A 25,174-nucleotide genomic window follows, 5' to 3' on the forward strand; every position below is an offset into this window, starting at 1 on the left:
CAAGAAGTCCTGTGGCACCTTATACACAGATATTTGGAGCATAAGCTTTCGTGGGCGAAGACCCGCTTTGAAGCTTGTGCTCCAAAATATCTGTTAGTCTGTAAGATGCCACAGGACTTCTTGTTGTTCTATGTAAGAATGACCGTATTGGTTCAGACAAATGATCCATCTAGCCCAGTATCCTGTCTTCTGACAGTGGCCAGGTTCTTCACAGGGAATGAACAGACCATGGAATCATCAAGTGCTCCATTTCTATTGCTCATTCTCAGCTTTTGGCAAGCAGAGGCTAGGGACAACACCCCTACCCATCCTGGCCAATAGCCCTTTTCTACTGTTTTTGGTATACAGAAGAATAGGTAAAGAGGAGGTCTTTGGCTTTGCAGTTTCACCTCAGCTTACAGCTGCTATCATGTTCTCAGGAAGCAGCATTATTTTTATGCTGTAATTTGTAGTTAGGGAGACAGAAAACACACAAGCCCAGACCACAAAGCATTGCCAAAAGGTAAAGTAAGGGTGCTGGGCATATGATGCTGCTCTGACTTTCCGAGAATTGAGCTCAATGGTAAGAATTAAGTCACCAGAAGTTACCATGGTCAGGGCTAAATAGAGTTCAGCATTCTTCTACATAATTCTAGCATTATTTCTGATTTTGAAGGCCTTTTTGTAAGCTACATACCCACAAATGGGAATAGCTTGTTCCACTAGGGCTAAGTCAGCATCTGCTAACTTTTTTTTTTTTAAATCAAGTATCTTCCAAAAAATCTCATCACTCTCTTGTGTTTTTCCAGGAACCTTAGTGATCAAGTTTCACCATCACAAGTGTTGACGGAAATTTAAAAAAAAACATCCACAGGCACAAATCAAATTTTCAGTTTGTACAAATGTATGTTTGTGGCCAATTAATCGCTCACCCTCAATGCTGCATGAAATTTACTGGGTCTAGAAGTGTGTGTGTGCGTGTGTGTGCGCACGCACACACACATTGGTCTCAACAGTCAGTGAGAACACATGTATGTCCTGGCCCCTAAAAGCCAATCCCCTATGTTGGAGGCTGGGTGGTAGATAACAAAAGGCCACACTACATAGGCCTCTGTCATGCACAAGGTCCATAGCAGAAGCCAAGAAGACAAAGGCCAAGGTTGTACTGACATTACACTTGCTGGCCAGGTTCTCAAGCTTCCAGTTCCTTCCCAATAAGCTAGCGCTGCTAGGCTGAGCACACAAGTGCTGTTAGACCCCCACCAATAGTCTAACAAATACAACGAAATGTTTCACAAATGTCAAAGATAAATCAGTACAGCTTTCCCAAGAAGCCCGATCTTTGCTGCTTAGCGCTGGTACCGCTATTCTTGTTTTGTACTGCTTGCCATGTGTTCCGCTCTGACAGTCCTATAGAAGGTTATACAACCGCTGAAAGGCTGCAGTCAAGGTTCTTGTTAGTGCTAAAAACCTAAAGTAATTTAGTAGTGAATAATATACACTTGCGCTATTAATGAAAAAGAAAACAAACTTTGAATTACATTGCACGCCTTCAAGGTATCTGATTATCTGAGTGCTTTAAGTCAGAAGCATCTGCCATTTTAATTGACTTGGCCATTTTATAGTGACAAACATTTTGAATAGTAATAATTCAAATATTGCCCTCAGGCCAGTAAAACCCCACTGATATAGCTTCAGAGAGCAGCAGTTGGTTCCCTCATACGCAGGCGCAGAAAATGAAACGTATTCAGTAAAGATGGGCTTCTCAAAAGCACCCAGCTTTGCCCATTGCTGTTAATGGAGCTATGGTAGACTAAGCGTAGCACATCGGAAAGGGCCAGCCTGCATTGATTCATGCATTTAGGCAGAGCCTTGAGCACAGGGTGGTGCCCCAGCCCGGTAGTAACATCAAGCACCGCTGTGATGCAGAGATCTACTTGATTGTCGCATTGACACCTTTGCTTTCTCTCCCCCCAGTGAGGGATAATAACTTACTGCTGGTCTATACCAGAAACCTTTTTACCACTCCCCATGTTCAACGTCAATTGCGCTTCCTTGAAGAAGGTGGCGTCACCTTTCACCTGCTCCAGGGAAGCAATTCACGTCACAGTCTAGCAGACCATTCATTTGTGAGCTTTTTTATTACTGTAGGTTAAAGTAATGGCATCTATCATACTAATATGACTAGTTAAGAATAGACAAAAGAGATATAATGCACAGCAGCAGCAGTCTCTTGCCAAGGTAGTATTAGTTCTCTTCAAAAACCACAAAATATAGAGCTGCACCAGATAGTCATTTTGCTAGCATGTGCTATATTTAAATGAACATCACTGATTGTACTAAGCAGTGTGATAGAAAGTCATACTTCTACTGCCACCGCTACATTTGCTTCCTGTGCTCATTTAACCCCTCTGCTCTTCTTCCTGGCGGGGGCGGGGGGGCACTTCAGTGTTGAGCGTTACTAGAGACAATCTCTCTCTTGCTTGAGTTCCATGTAGTTGTAGTAAAGGCATTAGAGTGGCCCTGTGCATAGGGTGGAATTTCAAGGGCACAGAATTTGCAAGTTTCAGTGCTGCTTCCAATGATTTGTGACTGAACAAATCATCTCCCAAAGTACGAGCCATTGTTATCTCCCTACAAGTTTTTAGTGTTGACCCCGTGGACTGAGAGCCCGAAAAGCTGATCACAGCTAGAGGCGTAAAATTAAAACTATGTAAAAAGCCCACTTTGGTACAGAGAGTAGCACTGGTTAGAACAAAAGTCCGTGGGTGAAATTCTGCACTCTTCTGTGAGAATTTAGCTTGAGTAAAAGCTGCTCAGGCAAAATGCTGAGCTATGACTTTGTTTCCCTGTTAATAAAGTTGGGGGCATAAGATAAGAACAGTAAAATAGGAAAAAAGTCAATTTTTTTGAAAAAAATGAGGAGTTTTATTAAGATATTTATTATGTGTCTCTGTAAGGAAAAGACCAACAACCAGATAAAAGCTTACAAAGATGGTTAACCTTCAACACTACAAAAGTGTTAGTGTGACAAATGAAGCTCACAATTCTGCATCCCTATTGACTTTTACAGAGTGAAGGGAGAATGACCTCAGAAATAGTATGCCAATCCTCATCTCTGACAGGAGACATTTACAATTGTTTTTTAGTCCTTTAATGCAAGTCAGTAAAGCTGTCTTGCAGATTTAGAAGTGAAAAATATGTTAGCACCATCTCATCAGTCGTTTACACCTCCCTAATTTTAGTGGTCTTGACCAGCAATGACAGGAAAGCATAGAAGCACCCTTGAAAACAAAATACTGAAATTTTATTGTTGGGTTGTAACAGTAGGGTGTCGAAACTAATTAATACAGAAAAAAGACAATTGTATACATCATAAATTGCTTTGGTTTAACTAATGGTTCCAATGTATTTTGATTTGTCTGGTGTTTTTGTTTTGTCTTATTTTTGCTGTGACTCATCAAACTCATCCCAGTTTCTGTCTGTTGAGGTAGTTGAAACAGGGAAGTCTTTCTAGCTTTACGGCCTGCACCTACTTAGGGTAAACTTTGATACTGGGAACAATCAGTGCTGTGTAAATTGGCTATCGTTCAACTCATACAAGACAGTATTGGTTTGTTGAGTGTTGAAGTTTTATTATAGCACCACTGAGCCATGTTTGGAAGATGGAATTTGGATAAAAAAGCAAAAAAAAAGCATTTTTATTGTACTTTGTGTAATCAAAAACAATTACCCCTTTTTCAAATTACCCTCTTTTTTTTTTAATCCAGAAATTTTGTAAATAAATAACTGGGACACAGCTGATCACCTGCACCAGTTGACAAGGCTAAAACAAAAAGAGAGTGTGGATTTGCTTGCTGGGTTCTAGAAAAAGCAGTATCCTTGATTTTTATAAGAAGCAGACTGGGCCAATGTCCACACCAAATTCCTGATCAGGACCACCAATATCCATAGGCGCAATATCCACCACAGGCAACCTCATTGTCTTGCGTGTTCTGTATTCAAAGACTGTTTTACCCCATTCTCCATTGTGCATCTGCAAAAATGAGAGAGAAAATCTGTTTAGCATAATCTAGTACAGTATTGTAATTTCACACCTGTTCCCCACACAATGGTGTTCCATCCCTGCACTAGTCAACACACAGGTTGAATCTCTCTAGTCTTGCACCCTCAGCACCTGACAAGTGCTGAAGCAGAGAATTTGCCAAATCACAGGTGGTCAATAGTGTGTAGCAGCATTACCAACACTTCCACTGCTAACTGCACTCTTAAAAGACACTTAGGAGTAAATTAGAGCTAAATAACAGCAAAGAACACTAAAAACCAGGGCTGGTGGCTGGAAATAAAAGTGCTGGGACTGTAGGAAACTTGGCCACACCCTTGGTAAGTGGTTGTCCAGCTAACTAAAATCATGCTGGATTATGGAGTTTTCCAGATGGGAGAATTCTAGAATACAGATTACGGATTATGCGAGGCCCAGAGAATGTCAGACTAGAGAGGTTCAATTTGGACTGCATTTCCCTAATCACTCTTGCTTTGGAAAGGTGTATGTTTGTAATAGTTCTTGATTAGTGTTCAAATTCTGGCCCAGATTTTTCCTATGCCAGGTCAGGGGAAATCAGGAGATGGTTACAGCTGTGTAAGACTCAGAACGGGCTCTCTGGCATGCTTGTGTCTGTGTAGCATGGAGAAGGTATGGGAGCACTGCACTGTGCCAGACTAGCAGAGAGAAATGCTCCCTAGCTTTGCCTAGTCAGCACAAATGTGCTAGTAAGTACCGGTGAAGGAAACAGGAAAAAAATAAACTGCACTTCACATTCCTCATGCATATGAAAAAAACAAAACAAAACACCAGCAAGAGGTTGCAGTATAAACCCATCTCATGCTGCTTGATGCACCTTCTGTGATGTGCATGGGTATCTTGTGTGCCATGGAGATCTCATGTCACTGCAGGAGTGACCAGCCATCCAGTAAACTGTTGTGCATTGGTTTCTGCTGTCTAAACAGATGGCTGCTATTTGCATAAGCTAGCATGGTCGATCATAATTGCAACAGACTTAAACTTGCTGCCTGAATGTTGCTATCCTGGCACCTGCTAGCACTGAGCACACTGCCAAAGAGTAGTCATGTTATCCTGGCTGGCATCAGTGATGCTTCAAATGAGACCATCAATGAGTAGACTTCATGGCATCAGTGTCTTCTAGCCCTGGTGTGATCATCTCACTCACTCTCTGCCCAGTTGCTCTCAAGCTTCTGGAGTGTGTTGCCTGAGATACCGGAGCATCACAGCTGCAACTGAGTCCAGCCTTTGCCTTCTCCTGTTTGCCTGCATGATTAGGATCCCATTTAGTCCTGTAAGTGGTGCTATCTTACAAAAATTCTGCGTACTTACAGTACAACCATCTTCCAGAACGGCGTATGTGAATTTGTTGTTTCCTTCAGCCTTGAGCTCAGTCTCGGTGGAACTCATCAGTTTCAGAGCTTTCTTAACATTTCCATTGGCCTGATCCATGTAAGCAATGCTGTTTTTGCAGTGATAGGTGATATTCTGAGAGGCACGGCTAGATAGGATTCTAAGGAATGCCATCTGAACATCTGAAACATCTTCTGGAAGGTCTGGAGCTCCATAGCTGAACTGTGGAGTACAACACACAAAACAATCCTTTTTTATTAACTGCCAAGAAAGTTACTAGATAAGTAATACCACATGGACTTAATTTAATCTGTGAGGTGAAGGAAACATAAGAATTGCTGTCTAGGCTATTAATTGAGAAGACCCAATATTTCTTACCTGGAAGCCACCATTCATAGACTCTCCAAACCAGACATGTTTCTTTTCTGTGCTTGAACTGGTAACCCAGTTTTTACGTGGCACACTGCTGGGATTAGCACTGACGCATGTCTCACCAGTTTCCATATTACAATATACTTTTATAGCATCCATCTTACAACCTTGGTTAGGATCAATCCAGTACTCTCCTAGAGGAATATAAAATAGCAGATGGGCCAGGTGATCAGGAGAGGAATTTGGTTATTGAACACATATGTTCTAGTGCTTATGTCAGTTTCAAATGCTTTCATTGAATAAAAGGTATGGAAATTTTGACTGAAGTCAAGACAGGAGAAGAATTAATATGCCACAAAGAGACAATGTATGATTTCATTCAAATGATCTAAAATGACTTGTTGGAGAAATTTTAGCTCTTTTGAGGTGTGTTATTTATGGTCCCCTGCCAGCAGAGGACTTAAGCAGACATTTAATTTCAAGTAACGGAGGGGTAGCTGTGTTAGTCTGGCTCTGTAACAGCAACGAAGGGTCCTGTGGCACCTTATAGACTAACAGAAAAGTTTTGAGCATGAGCTTTCGTGAGCACAGACTCACTTCATCAGATGCTGGTCTTGGAAATCTGCAGGGCCAGGTATAAATAAGTGCAGATTTCCAAGACCAGCATCTGATGAAGTGAGTCTGTGCTCACAAAAGCTCATGCTCAAAACTTTTCTGTTAGTCTATAAGGTGCCACAGGACCCTTTGTTGCTGTTATTTAATTTCAAGTATCCGAGAACACTTTTTGAAGCCAATGGATCTACTTAAGAATCAAAGTACTTATACTAAGTGCTATGTTCTAAATTGGCCCAAATAATTTGGGGCTGGGGGGCTGGGGAGTGAATTTGTCCTTAGCCTAAGACTTCACTATGATAGTGGGGTTGCCTACGCCCAGTGGTTTTTTGGGCTGATACTTGCTCGTACTAAGTATTGGCAACTCGGCAGCCCCAACCGTGGGATTGGCTAGGTACTGGCTGAGTACTGGCTCCCTTTTTTTTAATTTTTTTTAACAAAAAAACCACTGCCTACGCAATATGCTGGTGGTAAAATTATTTTAAAGTCAGCATTCAAACGTCATTTCTCAGTAAGTTTGCATTTAAGTTGTTGTAATGGGAAATATGTTTTCCACACTGCATACTCTTGGAACTCCCTGGAAGTGGCTGGTGACAATTATTTTTCAGCAGCTTTCTGAATTTTGAAGAAGTCTTATTTTTATGTGTTTGGACTTCATGGAAACCAGATCATTGTAAAGATTACAGTATCTCTAAAGATTTTTATTAAGCATGATGTTTGGATAATTAGATTTTATCTTACTGTTTTTATGCCATTTGATATTTATTTTCCACTGGAGAAATAATTCAGAAGAAATTTGGATTCAAGTTAATAAACCTATTACAAAAGTAGTTTTTCCAATTTAAAGAGAAGCACTGCATGCAAAGTTCATATTTTGGTGTAAAACACCATTTTATATCAAAGGGAGAGAATTACACAGTGCTTCATATAATAAATCTATTTCTAGGAGCCCTCCCACCTCCTGCACCCAACATTCAATTAAAGTATAGTTCTGCTAAGCATGTAAAGAAAATTTGGGTAACTCTAGAGCAGCAACAAAGTTTCATGGGAGAAACAAAGAGTATAATTTGAAGAAAATATGGTTACGCTGCTCTCGTTCAGATCCTGATTTACCCTGCTCTGGCTTTGGCCCTGAGCAAATTTCACTGAGACCAAGAGGTGTCTTCCCAGTGATTTAATTTGGGATTTGTATCAAGTCCACAGTTACTAAATGATTACGTACAAGAAAAAGAAGCAAGATGGACTTTCAGATTACAGCTTTTCTTGTGGTGCTGGCTATTCGAAAAGCCATCTTTTATTGACATGAGAAGCCCAGCAATGAAAATGTAGTTAGTCCATCTCCATTTGTCAGATAACAATCACATGGCAAACAGAACAATTCAAGAGACAGGCAGTGTTATGACATTTGCTAACAAACAGTCTAACTTACCACTCTTGAATTCAGGATGGCAGAATTTCAAGTCTCTGCAGTTACGAGCTGGGTTCTTGCGGGACCCATCAGGGCTAATGAAGTTTTCAATTTGGTTGTTAATTGATTTCATTGAAGATAAGATGTCATTTATATTGACCTTGTTTTCAGATGGCTGGTCTCCATAGTAGTAGGATGATGGTCCTTTTTCACCACTTGGAAGACCAAGGGCTCCATCTCCCCCACAGCATGGACCAGGAGCTCCGGGAGGTCCAGGAGGACCTGGGGGACCTGGGTGGCCAGGTGAACCCTAGGAAATTAATAACATATAGTTCAGTAAGGGCTTCAGTCCAAGACTCATGTCCATAAAAGTTCTGTGTGGAGCATAAATATGAAGGTCAGGATAATATTAGATACAGAAATAAATTTTATTGTTTTTCACTCAGGTCTACTGGTCTGGCCTGCCTCCTTCCTAATTCAGGGTCATATTGTGGGCAGCCTTGTTCAAATTGAGTTGTAGAGATGATGCAGAAGCTGGGAGCCCTTTCATTCATGTACACAGAGCAGTCATGACATAACTAAGGAACAAATGCAATGAAGTAAGTCATTGCCCAGATGGGGAGAGCAGGCTGAAGTCCTGCCATTAATTCTCACTAGCCAGCAGAGTTGTCAAGACTTTACAGAGATTTTCCTTTCCCATATTAGATGGGAAAAAGGTGGTGCTTATCCGACACCTGAGTGAAAGCCTCATGAATGAAATTTCTTTATAGAGTTTGACGGACTTGCATCAAGCCCCTAGTGCACAGTACCTCACCCTAAGTGAGTAGATATAATCTGCGTTGCCTGTGGTTCCAGCATGCACACTTTTAGAAAGGTTCATCTTTTTAATGTTAGATATAGCAATAAAGAGGAGTCATCATTTAACAGAAGTTGTACTTGCTCTCCACTTACCGCAGACCCACTTTCACCTCGATTACCACGAGGGCCTGGAGGACCTATGGGACCTGGGTAACCACTGGAACCATCCTTTCCAGGAGGACCAGCTGGACCAGGGGGACCCTAGAACAATGATAAACATGGTTAAATGTAAAAATCATGCATGTTATTTGTGAATTATTTTAAATGTTAGGAAGTATTTTAAAGCATTTTCATGATTTATCACAGGCTTCCTGGTTCTTTAGTTCCTCCATTTGAAAGTTGACATACTTTTAGTTCTTTATCACACAGATGGACTGGGTTAATCAGGAAATGTTACTTACTCTCGCACCCATAGCTCCTGGGCTTCCATTGGCACCTGGTGGACCCAACGCACCCTGTTAAAAGAAGATGGGCCATAAACATTCTCCTCTGTGCAGCAGGAATCCCTGTGGTGCTCCTCATGCAATCATTTTAATAGAAAACTTTAAAAAATTATCTAAAGCATATTTAAATTTGACACATTAACACGTGGTTTGAACCGGGATGCCAATTACCTACCATATTATAAGGACTCTTTTACATACTGGCTACATCTACATTAGCCCAAAACTTCAAACTGGCCACGTAAATGGCCATTTTGAAGTTTACTAATGAAGCACTGAAATACATATTCAGCGCCTCATTAGAATGTGGGCAGCCATGGCGCTTTGAAATTGATGCAGCTCACCACCATGTGGCTCGTCCAGATGGGGCTCCTTTTCGAAAGGACCCCGGACACTTCGAAATCCCCTTATTCCTATCATTTCAAAGTTTTGGGCTAGTGTAGACATAGCCACTGTGTTTTAATTGACTCTTGACTTCCCTCCCCACTGCCCCTCTTCTCTTCTGATTTGCCCACCTTATTTACAGTTTTTCTGATTTGTCAACCTTGATAACTATTTTTGGTTCTCTGTGCCTTAAATATTGAGTCTGTTCTGGTATGGCTATGGTCTGAAGAAGTGGGTCTATCCCACAAATCTCACCACCTAATAAATTATTTTGTTAGTCTTTTAAAGTGCTACTGGACTGCTTTTTTGTTTTGATAGAATATAGACTAACACGGCTATCTCTCTGTTACTATCCAACATGCAAGGCACTACATTCAGCCATTTGGAATGGAGATCCATCAGCTATATGAAAAGACTCACCCAGATCCAGACAAACATCATCTTTCTCTCCAAATGGAAGAAAATGGACATTGTACCCAATGGAGTGACCGTGAAAAACCCATTACAATCAACATACTATACCAACTACAGTGAGAATCTGTGCCACACCCTCTGCAAGAAACTGAGGAACCACTTGATCAAAATCCTTTACAATAAACAAAAAATTATTAAAAATGAACTCTCTGAACTCGAAACTCTCATCAATAATCAGCCATCCACGCAAGATCCCACAGAACAAGACTTCACACAAGAAATCTATAAAACACACTTCCACTTCCTACAAAAAAGAAAGGACAATAAATTATCTAAATTACTTCATACCTCAGGATACTAACACTACAACAATCACAACTCAATAAATAATATTGTTACCCTTTCCAGCTAGGAACTCAGTCCAGCAGAAGAGTCTCTCTTATCCCGGGGTCTTTCTTTCTGCCTCACTTCCTCCACGAACTTAATGCAATTCTGTGGTGACCTTGAAGCCTTCTTTTGCTGTCATCATCTAAAGGAATTCTTCCAACACACCTATGAACACCAGTCTGACTCTCTTGACCCCCGCTACCAACACCAAAAGAAGAACTCTATGTGCACTCCCCTGATGGTTGTAGTGAAAGTCTGGATTTCTACATACAATGTTTCCACAACCGTGCTCAGACTGACATTGTACGCAAACAATGCCAAATGAGACACAGTCTCAACTATGCTCAGTGCTATGCTGTCCAGAGTATCAGAAATAATCCAGACATCATAATCAAACCGCCTGACACAGGGGGTGCTGTTGTCATCATGAATAAGTCAGACTATAAACAGGAGGCAGACAGACAACTCTCCAACACCAAATTTTACAGACCTCTCTCTGCTGATCCCACTTTGGAATTCCAAAATAAATTACAATAACTACTTAAGGAAGTCCCTGCTTCTATTCAGGACCTTATTGACTCAGACACACCATCTGAGCCCTGACCTGGATTATTCTATTTACTTCCCAAAATCCACAAACCTGGAAACCCCGGACGCCCCATCATTTCAGGTATTGGCACCCTTACCACCAGACTATCCAGTTATGTAGACTGCCTCCTCAAACCTTATGCCACCAACACTCCCAGCTATCTCCGAGATACAACTGACTTCCTGAGGAAATTACAAAACATTGGAAAACTTCCTGACAGCACCATTCTTGCCACCATGGATGTAGAGGCTCTGTACACTAATATTCCACATGAAGATGGATTACAAGTGATCAGGAATATCATCCCTGATGTCACCACAGCCAATCTGGTGTCTGACTTCTGTAACTTTGTTCTCACCCACAATTATTTCTGATTTGGGGACAACATATACCTCCAGATTAGTGGAACTGCTATGGGCACCCACATGGCCCCACAATATGCTGGTATATTTATGGCTGACCTAAAACAACAATTCCTCAGCTCTCGTCCCCTATTACGCCTCATTTACTTATAATACATCAATGACATCTTTATGATTTGGACCCATAGTTTTGAGACTCTTGAAGAATTCCATAGAGACTTTAACAATCTGCATCCCACCATCAACTTATGCCTCGACCACTCCACATGAGATATACATTTCCTAGACACTACAGTACAAATCAAGTATCAGTACCACACTCTACCAGAAACCCACTGACCACTATACTTACCTACATGCCTCTAGCTTCCATTCTACACACACAAGAAGAGTCATTGTTTACAGTCAAGCCCTTAGGTACAATCGCATTTGCTCTGATCCTACTGACAGAGACCAAAAACTACAAGATCTCTACCAAATATTCATAAACCTGAATTACCCACCAGGAGAAGTGAAAAAACAAATCAACAGGGCCAGATGAATACCCAGAAAGCAGCTACTTCAAGATAGGCCCAAAAAAGCCAAGAACAGAACACCACTGGTCATTACCTACAGCTCCCAACTCAAACCACTGCAGCGCATCATTAAAGACCTACAACCCATCCTTAGTCAGGATGCCACACTCCAGAAGGCCCTAGGTTACAGGCCTGTTCTCTCCTACAGACAACTGCCCAACCTTATGAGGATACTCACCAACAACCAAAGGCTATACCACAATAATACCAATCCTGAAACTTTTCCTTGCAACAAGCCCCGTTGCCAGCTTTGTCCACATATCTATTGTGGAGATACCATCACTGGACCTAACCACGTTATTCACAGAATCACGGGCACATTCTCATGTTCCTTTACCAACATCATATATGCCATCATGTGCCAATGATGCCCACATACTTTGTATGTAGGACAAATGGTAAACACGCTTCAACAAAGAATGAATGGACACAAAACAGACATCAAAAAGCTCTTAACTCACAAGCCTGTCGGCCAGCACTTTAATGGAATGGGCCATTCTGTTAATAGCCTGAAAGTCTGTGTTTTACTGAAAAGCAACTTTAAGAATCACCTACAAAGACAGAGTGCCGAGCTCTTTTATATTCAAATTTCACACATTAATACGTGGTTTGAACTGGGATGCCAATTACCTAGCCCATTATAAGGACTCTTTTAAATACTTTATTTTATCTGACTCTTGACTTCCCCCGCTTCTGATTTGCCCACCTTGATTACACTTTTTCTGATTTGTCAACCTTGATAACTATTTTTGGTTCTCTGTGTCTTAAATATTGAGTCTGTTCTTGTATGGCTATGGTCTGAAGAAGTCGGTCTATCCCACGAAATCTCACCACCAAATAAATTATTTTGTTAGTCTTTAAAGTGCTCCTGGACTGCTTTTTTGTTCTAAAACATGTAATTGAGAAAAGATTTTGCTAGGCCAGATATGACAAATAAACCCAGTCATTCTCTAAGGAAAAGAGTATAAGGCCTTGTCCAGTGCCCTGGGAAGTTGATCGGAGTCTTCTATACACAATTATAGAATCATATCACTCTAGTGCTGACTGTGGTATTTGACAGATTCCTTTTAAGGAGATTCTGCAAACACCAGTTATTTTCAATAAATTAAGAAAGAGTAAATGACCATTTAGTTACTGAGGAATTGCCAAGGAATAAATCATGTATGGCTAATAGCTTCCTATTGAAAAAATATAAGGTAATGGCACTCTATCCAGATTTCCCTCTCCACTTGATGGCAGTCAGCCACATGTCCGATGCCACCCTATGGCAAATTTTGGTTAATGGACTTATAATAATGGCCTCTATACATTTAGGCTACATCTACATTAGAGAGTTTTGTAGACAAAACTGGGGTTTGTAGACAAAACTCCTGGAGTGTCCGCACACAAAATGCATTTTTGTCAACAGAAACTGTTGACAAAAAAGCTGTGTAGAAGCTCCAGAGGGCCCTTTTGTTGACAGAGCAAATCAAAAGAGTGATCTGCTTTGATGTGTAGACACGACCTGTCAACACAAGCTTTGTCAGAACATGTCTTCTGACAATAAGTGCTGTAGACAGATGCTTCTAGTGTAGACATAGCCATAGATATTAATGACCATGTAAAGCAACAAACAATCCAACTCTTGGGCTATGTCTACACTATGCCAAAACTTCGAAATGGCCATTCAAATGGCCATTTTGAAGTTTACTAACGAAGCGCTGAAATACATATTCAGCACCTCATTAGAATGCTGGCAGCCGCGGCACTTCGAAATTGATGCGGCTTGCAGCCGTGCAGCTCGTCCAGACAGGGCTCCTTTTTGGAAGGATCCCAGAAACTTCAAAATCCCCTTATTCCTAACAGCAGATAGGAATAAGGGGATTTCAATGCTGCTGGGGTGCTTTCGAAAAGGAGCCCCATCTGGACGAGCCACATGGCTGAGAGCCACGTCAATTTCGAAGTACTGCGTCTGCCTGCATTCTAATGAGGCGCTGAATATGTATTTTAGTGCTTCATTAGTAAACTTCGAAATGGCCATTTACATGGCCATTTTGAAGTTTTGGCATCGTGTTGACACAGCCTATACAACATGAGTGCACAGTGCATGTAAAATACTCCATTTCTGACTTGGCAGCATTTCATACCTACTTTGTCTGGTGTAAATAACTACACACATTGCAGGACAACAAACAATCCAGCCTTCAGGCCCTAAGGGTGGTATTTTTCAAAAAACAAATAAAGGATTTAGATATCCACTTACAATAATTTCTAACCAAAACTGGGTAGCCAAGTCTCACAAGCCACTTTGAAAACTGCAAGAACAAAACACTAGAAATCTGACAAAGTCACAGATTGTAAATGTGAAAATTGATTTATCCTAAACAATGCAAGAGATCTCATTCAAAGAGGTTTTCTCAGACTAGTTTTGTATCCCAGGAACCTCAAGAATCCATGGAGATCTTTATTTATCCTTATCCTCTGTTGATGTAACACAGGGATCAAAACTAGTATTGGCATTTAACACTGAATATAGATGTTTTAATCAATTACATAATGCTGAATTCTTCTGTCCTGTTACCTGTAATAGATCACTGTAATAGAAAGCTGAAGTTCAGCTTTAGTATAAAATTCAGTGTAATACTTACAGGGGGGCCGGGGAGACCTGGGGTACCAGGAAATCCTCTGTGACCCTTAATGCCATTGGTGCCACGCTCACCAGTTTCACCTTTGTCACCACGAGGCCCTTGGAGACCCTTTAAAAATGGATAGGTGAGAACAAGGAGTAAGAGAAATTGTCAAAGCCAGAAAATGGCAGAGATGATATTCCAATTGCTTTAAAGGGAGGACTTACTGGAGCGCCACGAGCACCAGAGGGACCAGAAGGGCCAGCGGGACCAGCAGGACCCTGTGGACAAAATAGGGATGAGAGAGATTCATGACCAGATGCAAGTGGCACCATCTTTTCTCTAGAGAAATGGTATGTGCAAATACTAGAGCTGGTCAGAAACTAGGGAGAAAGTCCACACTGAGCTGAGCTTTTCATTGATAAGTGTCTTATGTTATCTGGCAACAAAGACTCCAAGATCTACTTGATAGCCAGCTCCACTTGAACAATCCTTTTGACACATGAGACTAGGTCTCCTGTGCAAGGTGTTGAGTCCAAGTGAATGTGGCTCCCTTCAGGGGGCACTTGGTGTCCGACAGCATTAGAACCAACATTTGGTGAGAAGTCAGGGTTTTCCAAAGCACCCACCTCCCTGAGCTATTATCATATTGCTAGTGCTGCACAGATAATAACTTGTAAAGGAAGACAGCCTTGGGGGCTTGTTTACTTTGACCTTAAACTGTGCATAGCTATTTGTGATTTAGGTGGGGATACACTTACGGCAGTGTGCCATGTAAGCTGTGTCTACACGTGCACGCTACTTCGAAGTAGCTGCACTAACTTCGAAATAGCGCCCGTCGTGGCTACACGCGTCGGGCGCTATTTCAAAGTTAACTTCGACGTTAGGCGGCGAGACGTCGAAGTCCCTAACCTCATGAGGGGATGGGAATAGCGCCCTACTTTGACGTTCAACGTCGAAGTAGGGACCGTGTAGACGATCCGCGTCCCACAACGTCAAAATTGTGGGGTCCTCCATGGCAGCCATCAGCTGGGGGGTTGAGAGACGCTGTCTCTCCAGCCCGTGCGGGGCTCTATGGTCACTGTGTGCAGCAGCCCTTAGCCCAGGGCTTCTGGCTGCTGCTGCTGCAGCGGGGGATTCATGCTGCATGCACAGGGTCTGCAACTCGTTGTCGGCTCTGTGGATCTTGTGGTGTTTAGTGCAAGTGTGTCTGGGAGGGGCCCTTTAAGGGAGCGGCTGGCTGTTGAGTCCTCCCTGTGATCTTGTCTGCAGCTGTGCCTGGCACCCTTATTTCGATGTGTGCTACTGTGGCATGTAGACGTACCCTCGCAGTGCCTATTTCGATGTGGTGCTGCGCAACGTCGATGTTGAACATCGACGTTGCCAGCCCTGGAGGACGTGTAGACCTTATTCATCGAAATAGGCTACTTCAATGTAGGCTTCACGTGTAGACGTAGCTGTACACTACATACTCAGGTGTAAACAGAAGAGTAGACTGTGAGGCAGGGCTCAGGAAAACAGAGTGCCCTAGAACTTGATGCCTGTTATTCATTTTATGGCTTTCTATGGCTACGTCTACACGTGCAGCCAACATCGAAATAGTCTATTTCGATGAATAACGTCTACACGTCCTCCAGGGCCGGCAACGTCGATGTTCAACTTCGACGTTGCTCAGCCCAACATCAAAATAGGCACAGCGAGGGAGCGTCTACACGTCAAAGTAGCACACATCGAAACAGGGATGCCAGGCACAGCTGCAGACAGGGTCACAGGACGGACTCAACAGCCAGCCGCTCCCTTAAAGGGCCCCTCCCAGACACAGTTGCACTAAACAACACAAGATACACAGAGCTGACAACTGGTTGCAGACCCTGTGCCTGCAGCATAGATCCCCAGCTGCCGCAGAAGCAGCCAGAAGCCCTGGGCTAAGGGCTGCTGCCCACGGTGACCATAGAGCCCCACAGGGGCTGGAGAGAGAGCCTCTCTCAACCCCCCAGCTGATGGCCGCCATGGAGGACCCAGCAATTTCGACGTTGCGGGACGCGGATCGTCTACACGGTCCCTACTTCGACGTTGAACGTCGAAGTAGGGCGCTATTCCTATCTCCTCATGAGGTTAGCGACTTCGACGTCTCGCCGCCTAACGTCGAAGTTAACTTCGAAATAGCGCCCGATGCGTGTAGACGCGACGGGCGCTATTTCGAAGTTGGTGCTGCTACTTCGAAGTAGCGTGCACGTGTAGACGCAGCTCATATGTCCAAGACATACCTTCCCATGTGCACGTGGATATTTTTAGTGTCCTGCTGCTGTAGCCTTTCCCCACTGCCATGAAACACTCAGGCAGCAGGGAAGGGCTCTGGCAGCTCCCCACTCTCCCCAGCCAGAGCCTTTCACTTCTACATGTAGCCACATACCCACTCGTATTAACTTCCTCACCATGATAAACCTCTCATGATGTCCCATTGCAATAACAGTAGGCCAAGAAAGCTGCAGTTTAACTCTCCCATATTCCTGTTCTCTCTGTTAGTACATAACACAGTTTATACCTCGTAAAACAATATAAATGGACACTAGATGGTTTCTGTGATGTTTGCACTTACCGGATGTCCTCTTTCACCTGCCTTTCCAGCTGGACCAATGTTCCCTGGGGGTCCAGGATGACCAGGGGCACCGGGTGCACCTGGACCACCATTTTCACCACGATCACCCTGCAGAGGTATTCACAACAGCCAGGGTTAGGAACATATCTGTTTACTCAGTGTTGTGCCTATGTAACCAACACCACACTGATGCCTCAGAGATGGCAGGTGCAGTGCAGATTAGTGCCTATATCCCTCAAGGAATAACAATTTATACATTTCATAAATAGATTTAGATAACTAATGCTTCCTACCTTGGGTCCTGGGGATCCATCACGACCTGGCAAGCCATCTGACCCAGGGTTACCCTGAAAAACACAAAGGTAAATTTAAATATTTGCAGGATTATGGCATAGACAACATGTTTTAGAGATAATCAGGATAATGATCCTTGAAAGAAGAAGAGACAGAAATGACTGAAATGTAGCTCTCATAGGCTAGGTCATCATGGCAGGAGCTATTTTGGCTTACCACTGTATCCTGAAATAGTTGCCCTGCATCTATGCAATGTGTCCATCATTTCCAAATATTTTTTGAAATAACGGGCATACTATTTCAGCATCCCTGTATAGCTCCTCACAGAAGGAGTAAGGGATTCCTCAGAATAGTGCTTTATTTCGGCATGTGGTGCCATTTAGACAGCACCACGTGGTGAAATCACCTATTTCAAAATTGACTCAAAATAAGCTACTCAATTTGTGTAGCTCAAATTGCATAGCTTATTTTAAGTTAAGGCTGTTATGTAGACAAAGTCATAGAGATGACTGGGTTGTAGGCAGGCCTTTTGCAGGTTTTTATGCAGACAGCATGCAAGGAAACTCATATTGCCTCCTTGTGCACCTCCCTTAAGAGCCTGTGAAAGATACAGTCCCTGTGCTTGTAACAATGCAGGGAGTGGTCCTTCAGTTGATGCTACTTAGGACAAAATATGGCATGCAGGAGCTATGTTTACACTCTTCCCTAAACTTATAATAAGAGAAGCAATTTGTGCTATGCAAATTGCATATCCTATATCGAGTTAATTTCAAAATAGGCTATTTCAGATTTGGCACTGTCTACGCAATGCCAAGCGTCGAAATACTGCACTATTTCGAGTCATCCCTTACTCCTGCAACGAAGTGTAGAGGGATGCTAAGCTAGTATGCTTGTTACTCCGAAAAATATTTCGAAATAGCGGGTGCATTTCATAGATGCTCTTGCAGTGTAGATATAGGCAGAGGGAGTAGGCTGGACTAGGGAGAACTGGCTGCATACTTTTAAATGAGAATGATGTTGCCACAGTTCTCCTATGCATCAGGTTGTTCATGAAGGGAGTCTAAATCCACTGTCATTCCCCTTAAATGGGCCCATATATAATTCACAGTGTAGCCTAAAAATCTGAAACATCTTCTTACATCTCTCCCAGATTCTCCAGGTGGGCCAGTTAAACCAGGAGGACCTGCTAGACCCGGAGCGCCACGTTCTCCTGGGTTACCATTGCTGCCTGGTTTGCCATCTTCACCCTGCGTAGAAAAATGAAATAGGTTCATTACATGCTGATTTTCTGTAATGTAATCAAATTATTCAGTTTTGGATCTCTTTCTATCTGTTCTGTTTATCACAGATTTTTGAGCAAGGAACATAATGAGAATTAAGCAAATGAATAGCTGGTAATGGGGGACATTAACACTGAAAAACTACTAGTGCATTGTGTGGGATTTTCCATTGAGTAATGACTGCTGGGATTCCCCTGCCCCAGCCAGGTCCCTATGATTCTATGAAAGCCTCAAACTCTCTTAGATATTTACTGCATGATGTGAGCTGCATTATTTCTGAGGGTAAATTTCTTCAGTAAAACTGCAATTACCTTTGGGCCAGGTAGGCCAGAAGAACCTGGTCTGCCAGCAAGACCTGGTGGTCCCACAATACCACGTTGACCAACTAGACCTGAGGGGCCAGGCAGACCTGTTGGACCCTGTCAACAATATTGCAAAGAAATAAACTTTAGCTACTCAGTTAAAACATTAATTTAAGTCACTATCCTCTATATTCAATAGAATCTGGTTTTGATGATATACTTATTAAATTCCTTTTTGCAGGTTTAATGAACACTGATAAATAATTTACTTACAGTTTCACCTCGTGAACCTGGTGAGCCTCTTTCCCCTGGTTGGCCAGGCTCGCCTTTAGGACCAGCAGCTCCAGCGCTGCCAGGTGGACCAGTGTTCCCTGCTGGACCAGGAGCACCATCTTTTCCAGGAGCTCCAGCATTACCAGGTGGCCCTGGATTGCCCTAAAAATGATTTTAAAGAGCAAAGACTCAGATACAATATCAGAAATGATGGATGAGTCAACAATATATACTACTTTGTCATGATCAATTTGATAGACTATTTTCCATGAAAGGAAGTGGGAGCTGTGAGTGCTCATATCTATGAAAATACATCATTAGCTTTGGTGTCTAAATGTGGACATAGATGCTTCATCGTAAGCAACTACATTTGGAAAGGCTGGCTTGCATACTGATGGTACTGTTGATTTATGGAATTTCTCAGAACAGATTCTAGTATCATATCTGTGGAATGGGGCACCTGTATCAAAGAGCCTGGACATGTATGGAATGAAATCTTCACAATAAAAGGTCAGACCCAAAATGCACAAAATTGAACCAGTATTTACTGGGGATTGATTATATATAAATATTCTTCTCATGGTCATGATTTCCACTGTGAAATGGAACTCTGATCTGGTTCTTGCTGAGACTAAGAAATAGTGAAAAGACATAAAAATCTGTTCAGAAAAACATATGGTGTGACAGGAAGCAGAACGTTTTCTGATGTCATTTTTTATTTAAACTGTATGGTAACAATGATCAAGTGGATTTAGTTGATTCAGGCAACTTTTTCCACCCTTTTTTTTCAGCCTGTAAACAAAGAATTCCAAGTTATAGTCTAGTATTTATGGTAGAAGCAAGAAAGAAGGAGCATATGATATGAAAAAGAGTAATATAGAATAGCTTCTCTTGGGACAGAGATAGTGTACAAAAAATTCTGGAAAGTATAATGATCAGGAAATAGTAATGATAACATAGATGGGATAACATAGATTTGCAGATATCTGATCGTCATACTGTGGGCCACTTCAGTAAGAGCACGATGCTCCTATTGACAACCTTCCTTTCAAATTGCTTCACTTTACAGGCAACTAAAAAGGGCCAAAAGTATTAACTGTGAATTATGTAACACAATTTAAAATCACTGTTGGAAATAAGCAACGAGGGGTCCTGTGGCACCTTATAGACTAAGAGAAATGTATGAGCATAAGCTTTCGTGGGCAAAGACCCACTTTGTCAGATGCAGGTCTGTTGGAAATAAGAGAGCCTTTGGGTGAAAAGAAAAGACTTAAAGTCTAGATCCTAAACTGTATAAATATCTTGCATCATAAAGAGCAAGAGAGAGACCAGGGCACTTATGACCAGCCTGAGCAGATAAATAAATAATACAAACCCCACTAAAGTTACTGGAGAGACCTTACGAAGCTCCACAGAATTTTGGGGGAAGCAAACGCTGAAAGCTGCTGTCAGGAAAGTAAATGGAGGAATTGCCATCCAAGGCAAAATGAGAAGGAGATAAGCCCATTACTGAGAAGTTGAGCAAAGAAGCAACCTTACTTTCAGTACACTTTTCCACGGTCGTGTCTACAATGGCGCCCTTCTTCAAAGGGGGCATGGAAATGACAGGAACTGGGGAATATCAATGAGGCACTGCTGTGCATATGCCTTGCCTCATTAGCATAATGGCCACTGCACAGATTTCACAGCTGCTAGCTTCGAAGGGCTGACAGGCGGTCTAGACATGGGCGCTTCAAAATACGTTCCCAACATCGAAATTCCCTTACTCCCGATTCATTTTGGGAGCAAGGGAATTTCAAAGTTGGGTGTATATTTCAAAGTGCCCGCATCTAAACTGCCTATCAGCAGTTCGAATTTAGCAGCTTCCAAATTCGCATGGCTGCCATTATGCTAATGAGGCATTGCATATACATGGCAGCACCTCATTAATATTCCCCAGTCCATGTCATTTCCATTCCCCCTTCGAAGACACAACGTAGACCCAGGCACTAGTGTAGACACAGCTCTTGTGTATTATTTATGCTCGCGTACAGTAATAATCATATGACTTAGATAACACTGCAAGGTAAGTATACACTTACGTTACTACCAGGGGGGCCAGGCAGTCCTCTCGCACCAGGGAAACCAGATGCACCCTGAAATGCACCAGTAAGTGTAATTGTCAGTATGAAAACACTGGTAACAAAACATGAAAGGAAAAGGATGAAAGACTATCAGAGGTTTGATTGGTACTTGAGTTTCCAAAAAAATGCACCTCTTCTGTAGTTTCAAAATCATGGCAAAGGCATTATGCAAAGAGCAGAGCAATGCTGGGTGACTTTTAGCCATTTTGTACAAGCGCTGAATTAATTTCCACTGTTACTGAACATATAGACCTAATGTTAACCTTTGGCACTGGAAGATTTCAGCTATATCTCAAATTGTCTAATTTACAGTCTGTGCAAAATTGCAGACAAGATCTTTTAGCTCAAAATGACAGGTGAGCCATGGATGTTTTGGCTTAGTTACTGCAGCCTGTTCCTCTGCCAGAAAAGTTTAATATGCTGAAAACAGTCCCTGCTCCTGCGTCAGAGAGGTTTATTATGCTGTAGACAGTCCAGGACCACCAATGCCCCAGGCCTTCTGCAGCTCATGGTAGAGTTGTTGCCCCAGGACAAATCAGTGATGTTGTCTACCATTTACGGACTGATACAAAAGGATAATACTCACAGGACCGCCTGGAGCACCACGCTCTCCTTTTCCTCCTTGGGGACCAGGTGGACCCTATAGTGAATGAAAATTATAGCCTGACATGAAAAACAGCCAACAAGAGGTTAGATTCTAAAGTGGCATCAATGCATTATGCATTTCAAACCACTCAGACTAATACTTTAACTGGAAGAAATTTGAAGTTGAATTTCGGTAACAGGGAATACTTACTGTTGCACCAGGGCCTCCTGGAGGACCTGCAGAGCCAGGTGGGCCAGGCTGTCCTCTTTCACCGCCAGGGCCTCTCTCCCCTTTTCCACCAGGTTCCCCATTTTGTCCCTATATTAAAATAAATTCTTATAAATTTAATTTTGTTAAAAAGGCTGTAAGACAGGTGCTTGTTGACTTTCCTTGGTAGTATCCACTTGTTAAGTAAGAACACACGGTGGTGCGTTATAAATCCATTGAAGACAATGTACAATATTAATACAAAGTGAGATCAGAACCGTGACCCAGATACTCTTGTCTAAGAGCTGAAACATGATTTAGAAATTGAATCCTGGTTGCAAGCTGTATTGTTAGATATCGCTTGCTCTACTGACAGGCGAAAAGGATGGGAATCTTGAAGTATGGCAGAATAAGCAAACAAAGGGGAATAATGAAAAATGTACATAAGGTGTCAAAATGAAAGACAAAGGTTTGTAATTTATTGGGCTGGTCTTGGTAAATCATCCTAATATGGACAGGAATATGGTCAGTTATTCTGAACATGAATTATAAATATAAACGGAGTACCAAGTTTGTTGGAATTTAGACTTACAGGAGAACCAGGGAAACCAGCAGGACCAGGAGGACCTTGTTCACCTCGTTCACCCTGTTGAAAGGAAATAGATCCTGGGTATAAAAATGAGAAAAATATTCTTCACACCGCATACATGAGAACACCTTGGTGAGCCTGGGTCATGTTAATCGATCACCCTTACTTGCAATACAATTGAAATGTATTTAGTAAACTTTATACTTCCATACTGTTTAATTAGGTTCTCAGTCACAGTCATGCAAATCCTCAATGGAATTACTCCCGTTTCACCTTGGTGTAACTGAGCACACTATCTGGCACATTATATCAAATGAAAAGGATAACCAAAAATAACTGCATTTTGAAAAGCTTAATTCTTGAAATGAAATATTTTAATATAGAAAAATGCAAATTAGGGCATTTGGCAAACTAAGTCTGCGTCTACACTGAGCTCTAGTGCCAACAGTTTGATGTAAATAAGCAGTCTTGAAAATGCATGTTGGTGATTTATTTGCATATTCATGGCAAAAATCAAGCCATCTAGACTTGGTTCTGCCAGCAAAAAAACCCTTTGTCATCAGCCCCTTATGCCTGATTTTTTTCGAGGCACAACAGGTGGCCAACAAAGGGATTTTTTTTCTCTGGCAGAACCATATCTACTCTGCTTGATTTCTGCTGCAAATGTGCAAGTTAGCTCCATGAATATGCACAATAACCACGTGAATATGCAAATGATACATCATTTTGCATTTTTGAGATTGCTTATTTGCATCAAACTGGAGGCACAGTGTAGACATAGCCTAATAGTTTAGAATGTTTAGGGTTTAATTTTAATTTGTTTATTGAGTGATATCTTCAACCAAAGATGAAAATACCTGGTAACAAGGTATCTTCCATAGCTTTAAAGCATGCTGGTTTTATTTTGAAAAGTTCTGTGCCCCAACAAATCTTACTGAACTGATTAAGAACTGAAGGTGCTCAACAACTTGTGAAATCAGGCCCCTTCTATTCTTGAAGACATCACTTAACAGTAGCATTTAATCCATCCAGGCAATAGAATTTACAGGAGTGTTTTGATTGAACAATAAAGACAATCACTTACAGGACCACCGCGGGCACCTGTTGGACCAGGGGGTCCAGCTGCACCCGGTTCTCCCTAAAAGAATGGAAAGATGGTTTAAGAAGTATTCCTCCAGCTAAGGAGAAAATCTCAGACATATGTATACAAACCCTCACATTAACACAAAATTATAAAGTACCTTATCTCCGTGTGGGCCAGCTGGCCCTGGGGGTCCAATGGGACCTGCAGAACCCTACAATGATTAGAAAACAATGTATTTAGTACAGAAGTACAAACAATATTATTTTCATGTATTGTGATCAGTAAAACTTTCATGTCACCCTCAGTATGTATGTGGTCTTTTAGTTACTTTAAGAGTAGAAAGTTGACTTCTCAGTTCCATTGAAATTTTGGTGGATTGCTGACACATCGTGACTTTATTTTAGCAATACAGGCCTGATTCAATGCCCACTGAAGTCAATGAGCATGTTTCTATTACTACTCACTGGAAGTCATCCAGTCACCTAGCTTTACCTTCCAACAATTTAGCAAATTTCTCTTGCTTCCATAGTACTTGATCCATGTTTATACTGTTTTATTGGTAGAGGACAAGTTCCTACACCACAGAAGTTGAGTTCAGTGGGCATATGATGAGGCACTGAATATGGAAGAAACAATCAAATAACTACATTACTAACACTGAAAATATAACATACCTTTGTCACCATAACTTTCACATCAACTAGTTTTTTTCCTATTTATTCTGACTCATTATGTTGATGCACTCTAACACATTTCATTTAAGCATTGGATGAAGTTGCATGTTTCATCTAATTACCATTGATAACATACAGTAGCAGTATTCTTTGTAGAAGTCTTCATATGCTCCTCCCCCCGCCACATCTCAGTCTTGTCCTCTTCAGCTAGTTAGTTTTGGAGAAGCTGTCAGCTTCCTTCCCTACATTCATCTGGATATTTTCCCCACGTAACTAAACCTTCAAGTAATCAAGAATCTATTTTATAATATTTTTCTTCCAATTAAAATGTAAGTTCTGAGAACACAATTAAATCAAATTTGATTTATAAATAGAGACTTGCTCTAACAAAACCATCTCCCATTGACCGGATATGGTCTGTGGTTCACATCACAATGAGAATATCTGTGAGAGCTTCACTTACATTTTCAATTACTCTTCAACACCTTTTGAAGTTGAGTCACATGTAACGAGAATGCTCATACAATATGAGAGGTTATACTCACTCTCGGTCCATCTTTACCCGGGAAGCCATCACCACCTCTGCCACCTGGCTCTCCCTGTCAAACACAAATCAAAAGGAATCTATAAAATTACTGAGGAAAGCATCACAGTAACTGGATTTTTAACTGCAGCAATGTAAATCTGATATTCAGAATATCATTTTGCCTAAGAACACAGTCAGCCATGGAAATCAGGTGTAAACTTCAAAATCCATTCCA

The 25,174-nt window shown here is 41.8% G+C and overlaps 1 protein-coding gene across 1 annotated transcript in view; it reads right to left on the bottom strand.

The window, feature by feature from the left end:
• Positions 1–2,883: 2,883 nt before the first annotated feature.
• The window catches only part of COL3A1 (collagen type III alpha 1 chain), a 79,086-nt gene continuing 56,795 nt past the window's right edge, over positions 2,884–25,174 (bottom strand). Inside the window, exons 32-51 of the mRNA XM_075001741.1 lie at positions 24,959–25,012; positions 23,897–23,950; positions 23,740–23,793; positions 22,659–22,712; positions 22,070–22,177; positions 21,860–21,913; positions 21,232–21,285; positions 19,151–19,312; positions 18,887–18,994; positions 18,435–18,542; positions 17,295–17,348; positions 17,002–17,109; positions 14,630–14,683; positions 14,424–14,531; positions 9,044–9,097; positions 8,736–8,843; positions 7,806–8,094; positions 5,771–5,958; positions 5,372–5,614; positions 2,884–4,015 (exon numbers count right to left, since the gene is read on the bottom strand). Coding sequence (XP_074857842.1) covers positions 3,869–4,015; positions 5,372–5,614; positions 5,771–5,958; positions 7,806–8,094; positions 8,736–8,843; positions 9,044–9,097; positions 14,424–14,531; positions 14,630–14,683; positions 17,002–17,109; positions 17,295–17,348; positions 18,435–18,542; positions 18,887–18,994; positions 19,151–19,312; positions 21,232–21,285; positions 21,860–21,913; positions 22,070–22,177; positions 22,659–22,712; positions 23,740–23,793; positions 23,897–23,950; positions 24,959–25,012 — 2,163 coding nt within the window. The 3' untranslated portion in view covers positions 2,884–3,868. The remainder of the gene's footprint in view (positions 4,016–5,371; positions 5,615–5,770; positions 5,959–7,805; positions 8,095–8,735; positions 8,844–9,043; positions 9,098–14,423; positions 14,532–14,629; positions 14,684–17,001; positions 17,110–17,294; positions 17,349–18,434; positions 18,543–18,886; positions 18,995–19,150; positions 19,313–21,231; positions 21,286–21,859; positions 21,914–22,069; positions 22,178–22,658; positions 22,713–23,739; positions 23,794–23,896; positions 23,951–24,958; positions 25,013–25,174) is intronic.

This window comes from Carettochelys insculpta, chromosome 8 (assembly GCF_033958435.1).
Source record: "Carettochelys insculpta isolate YL-2023 chromosome 8, ASM3395843v1, whole genome shotgun sequence".
Lineage (NCBI taxonomy): Eukaryota > Metazoa > Chordata > Testudines > Carettochelyidae > Carettochelys > Carettochelys insculpta.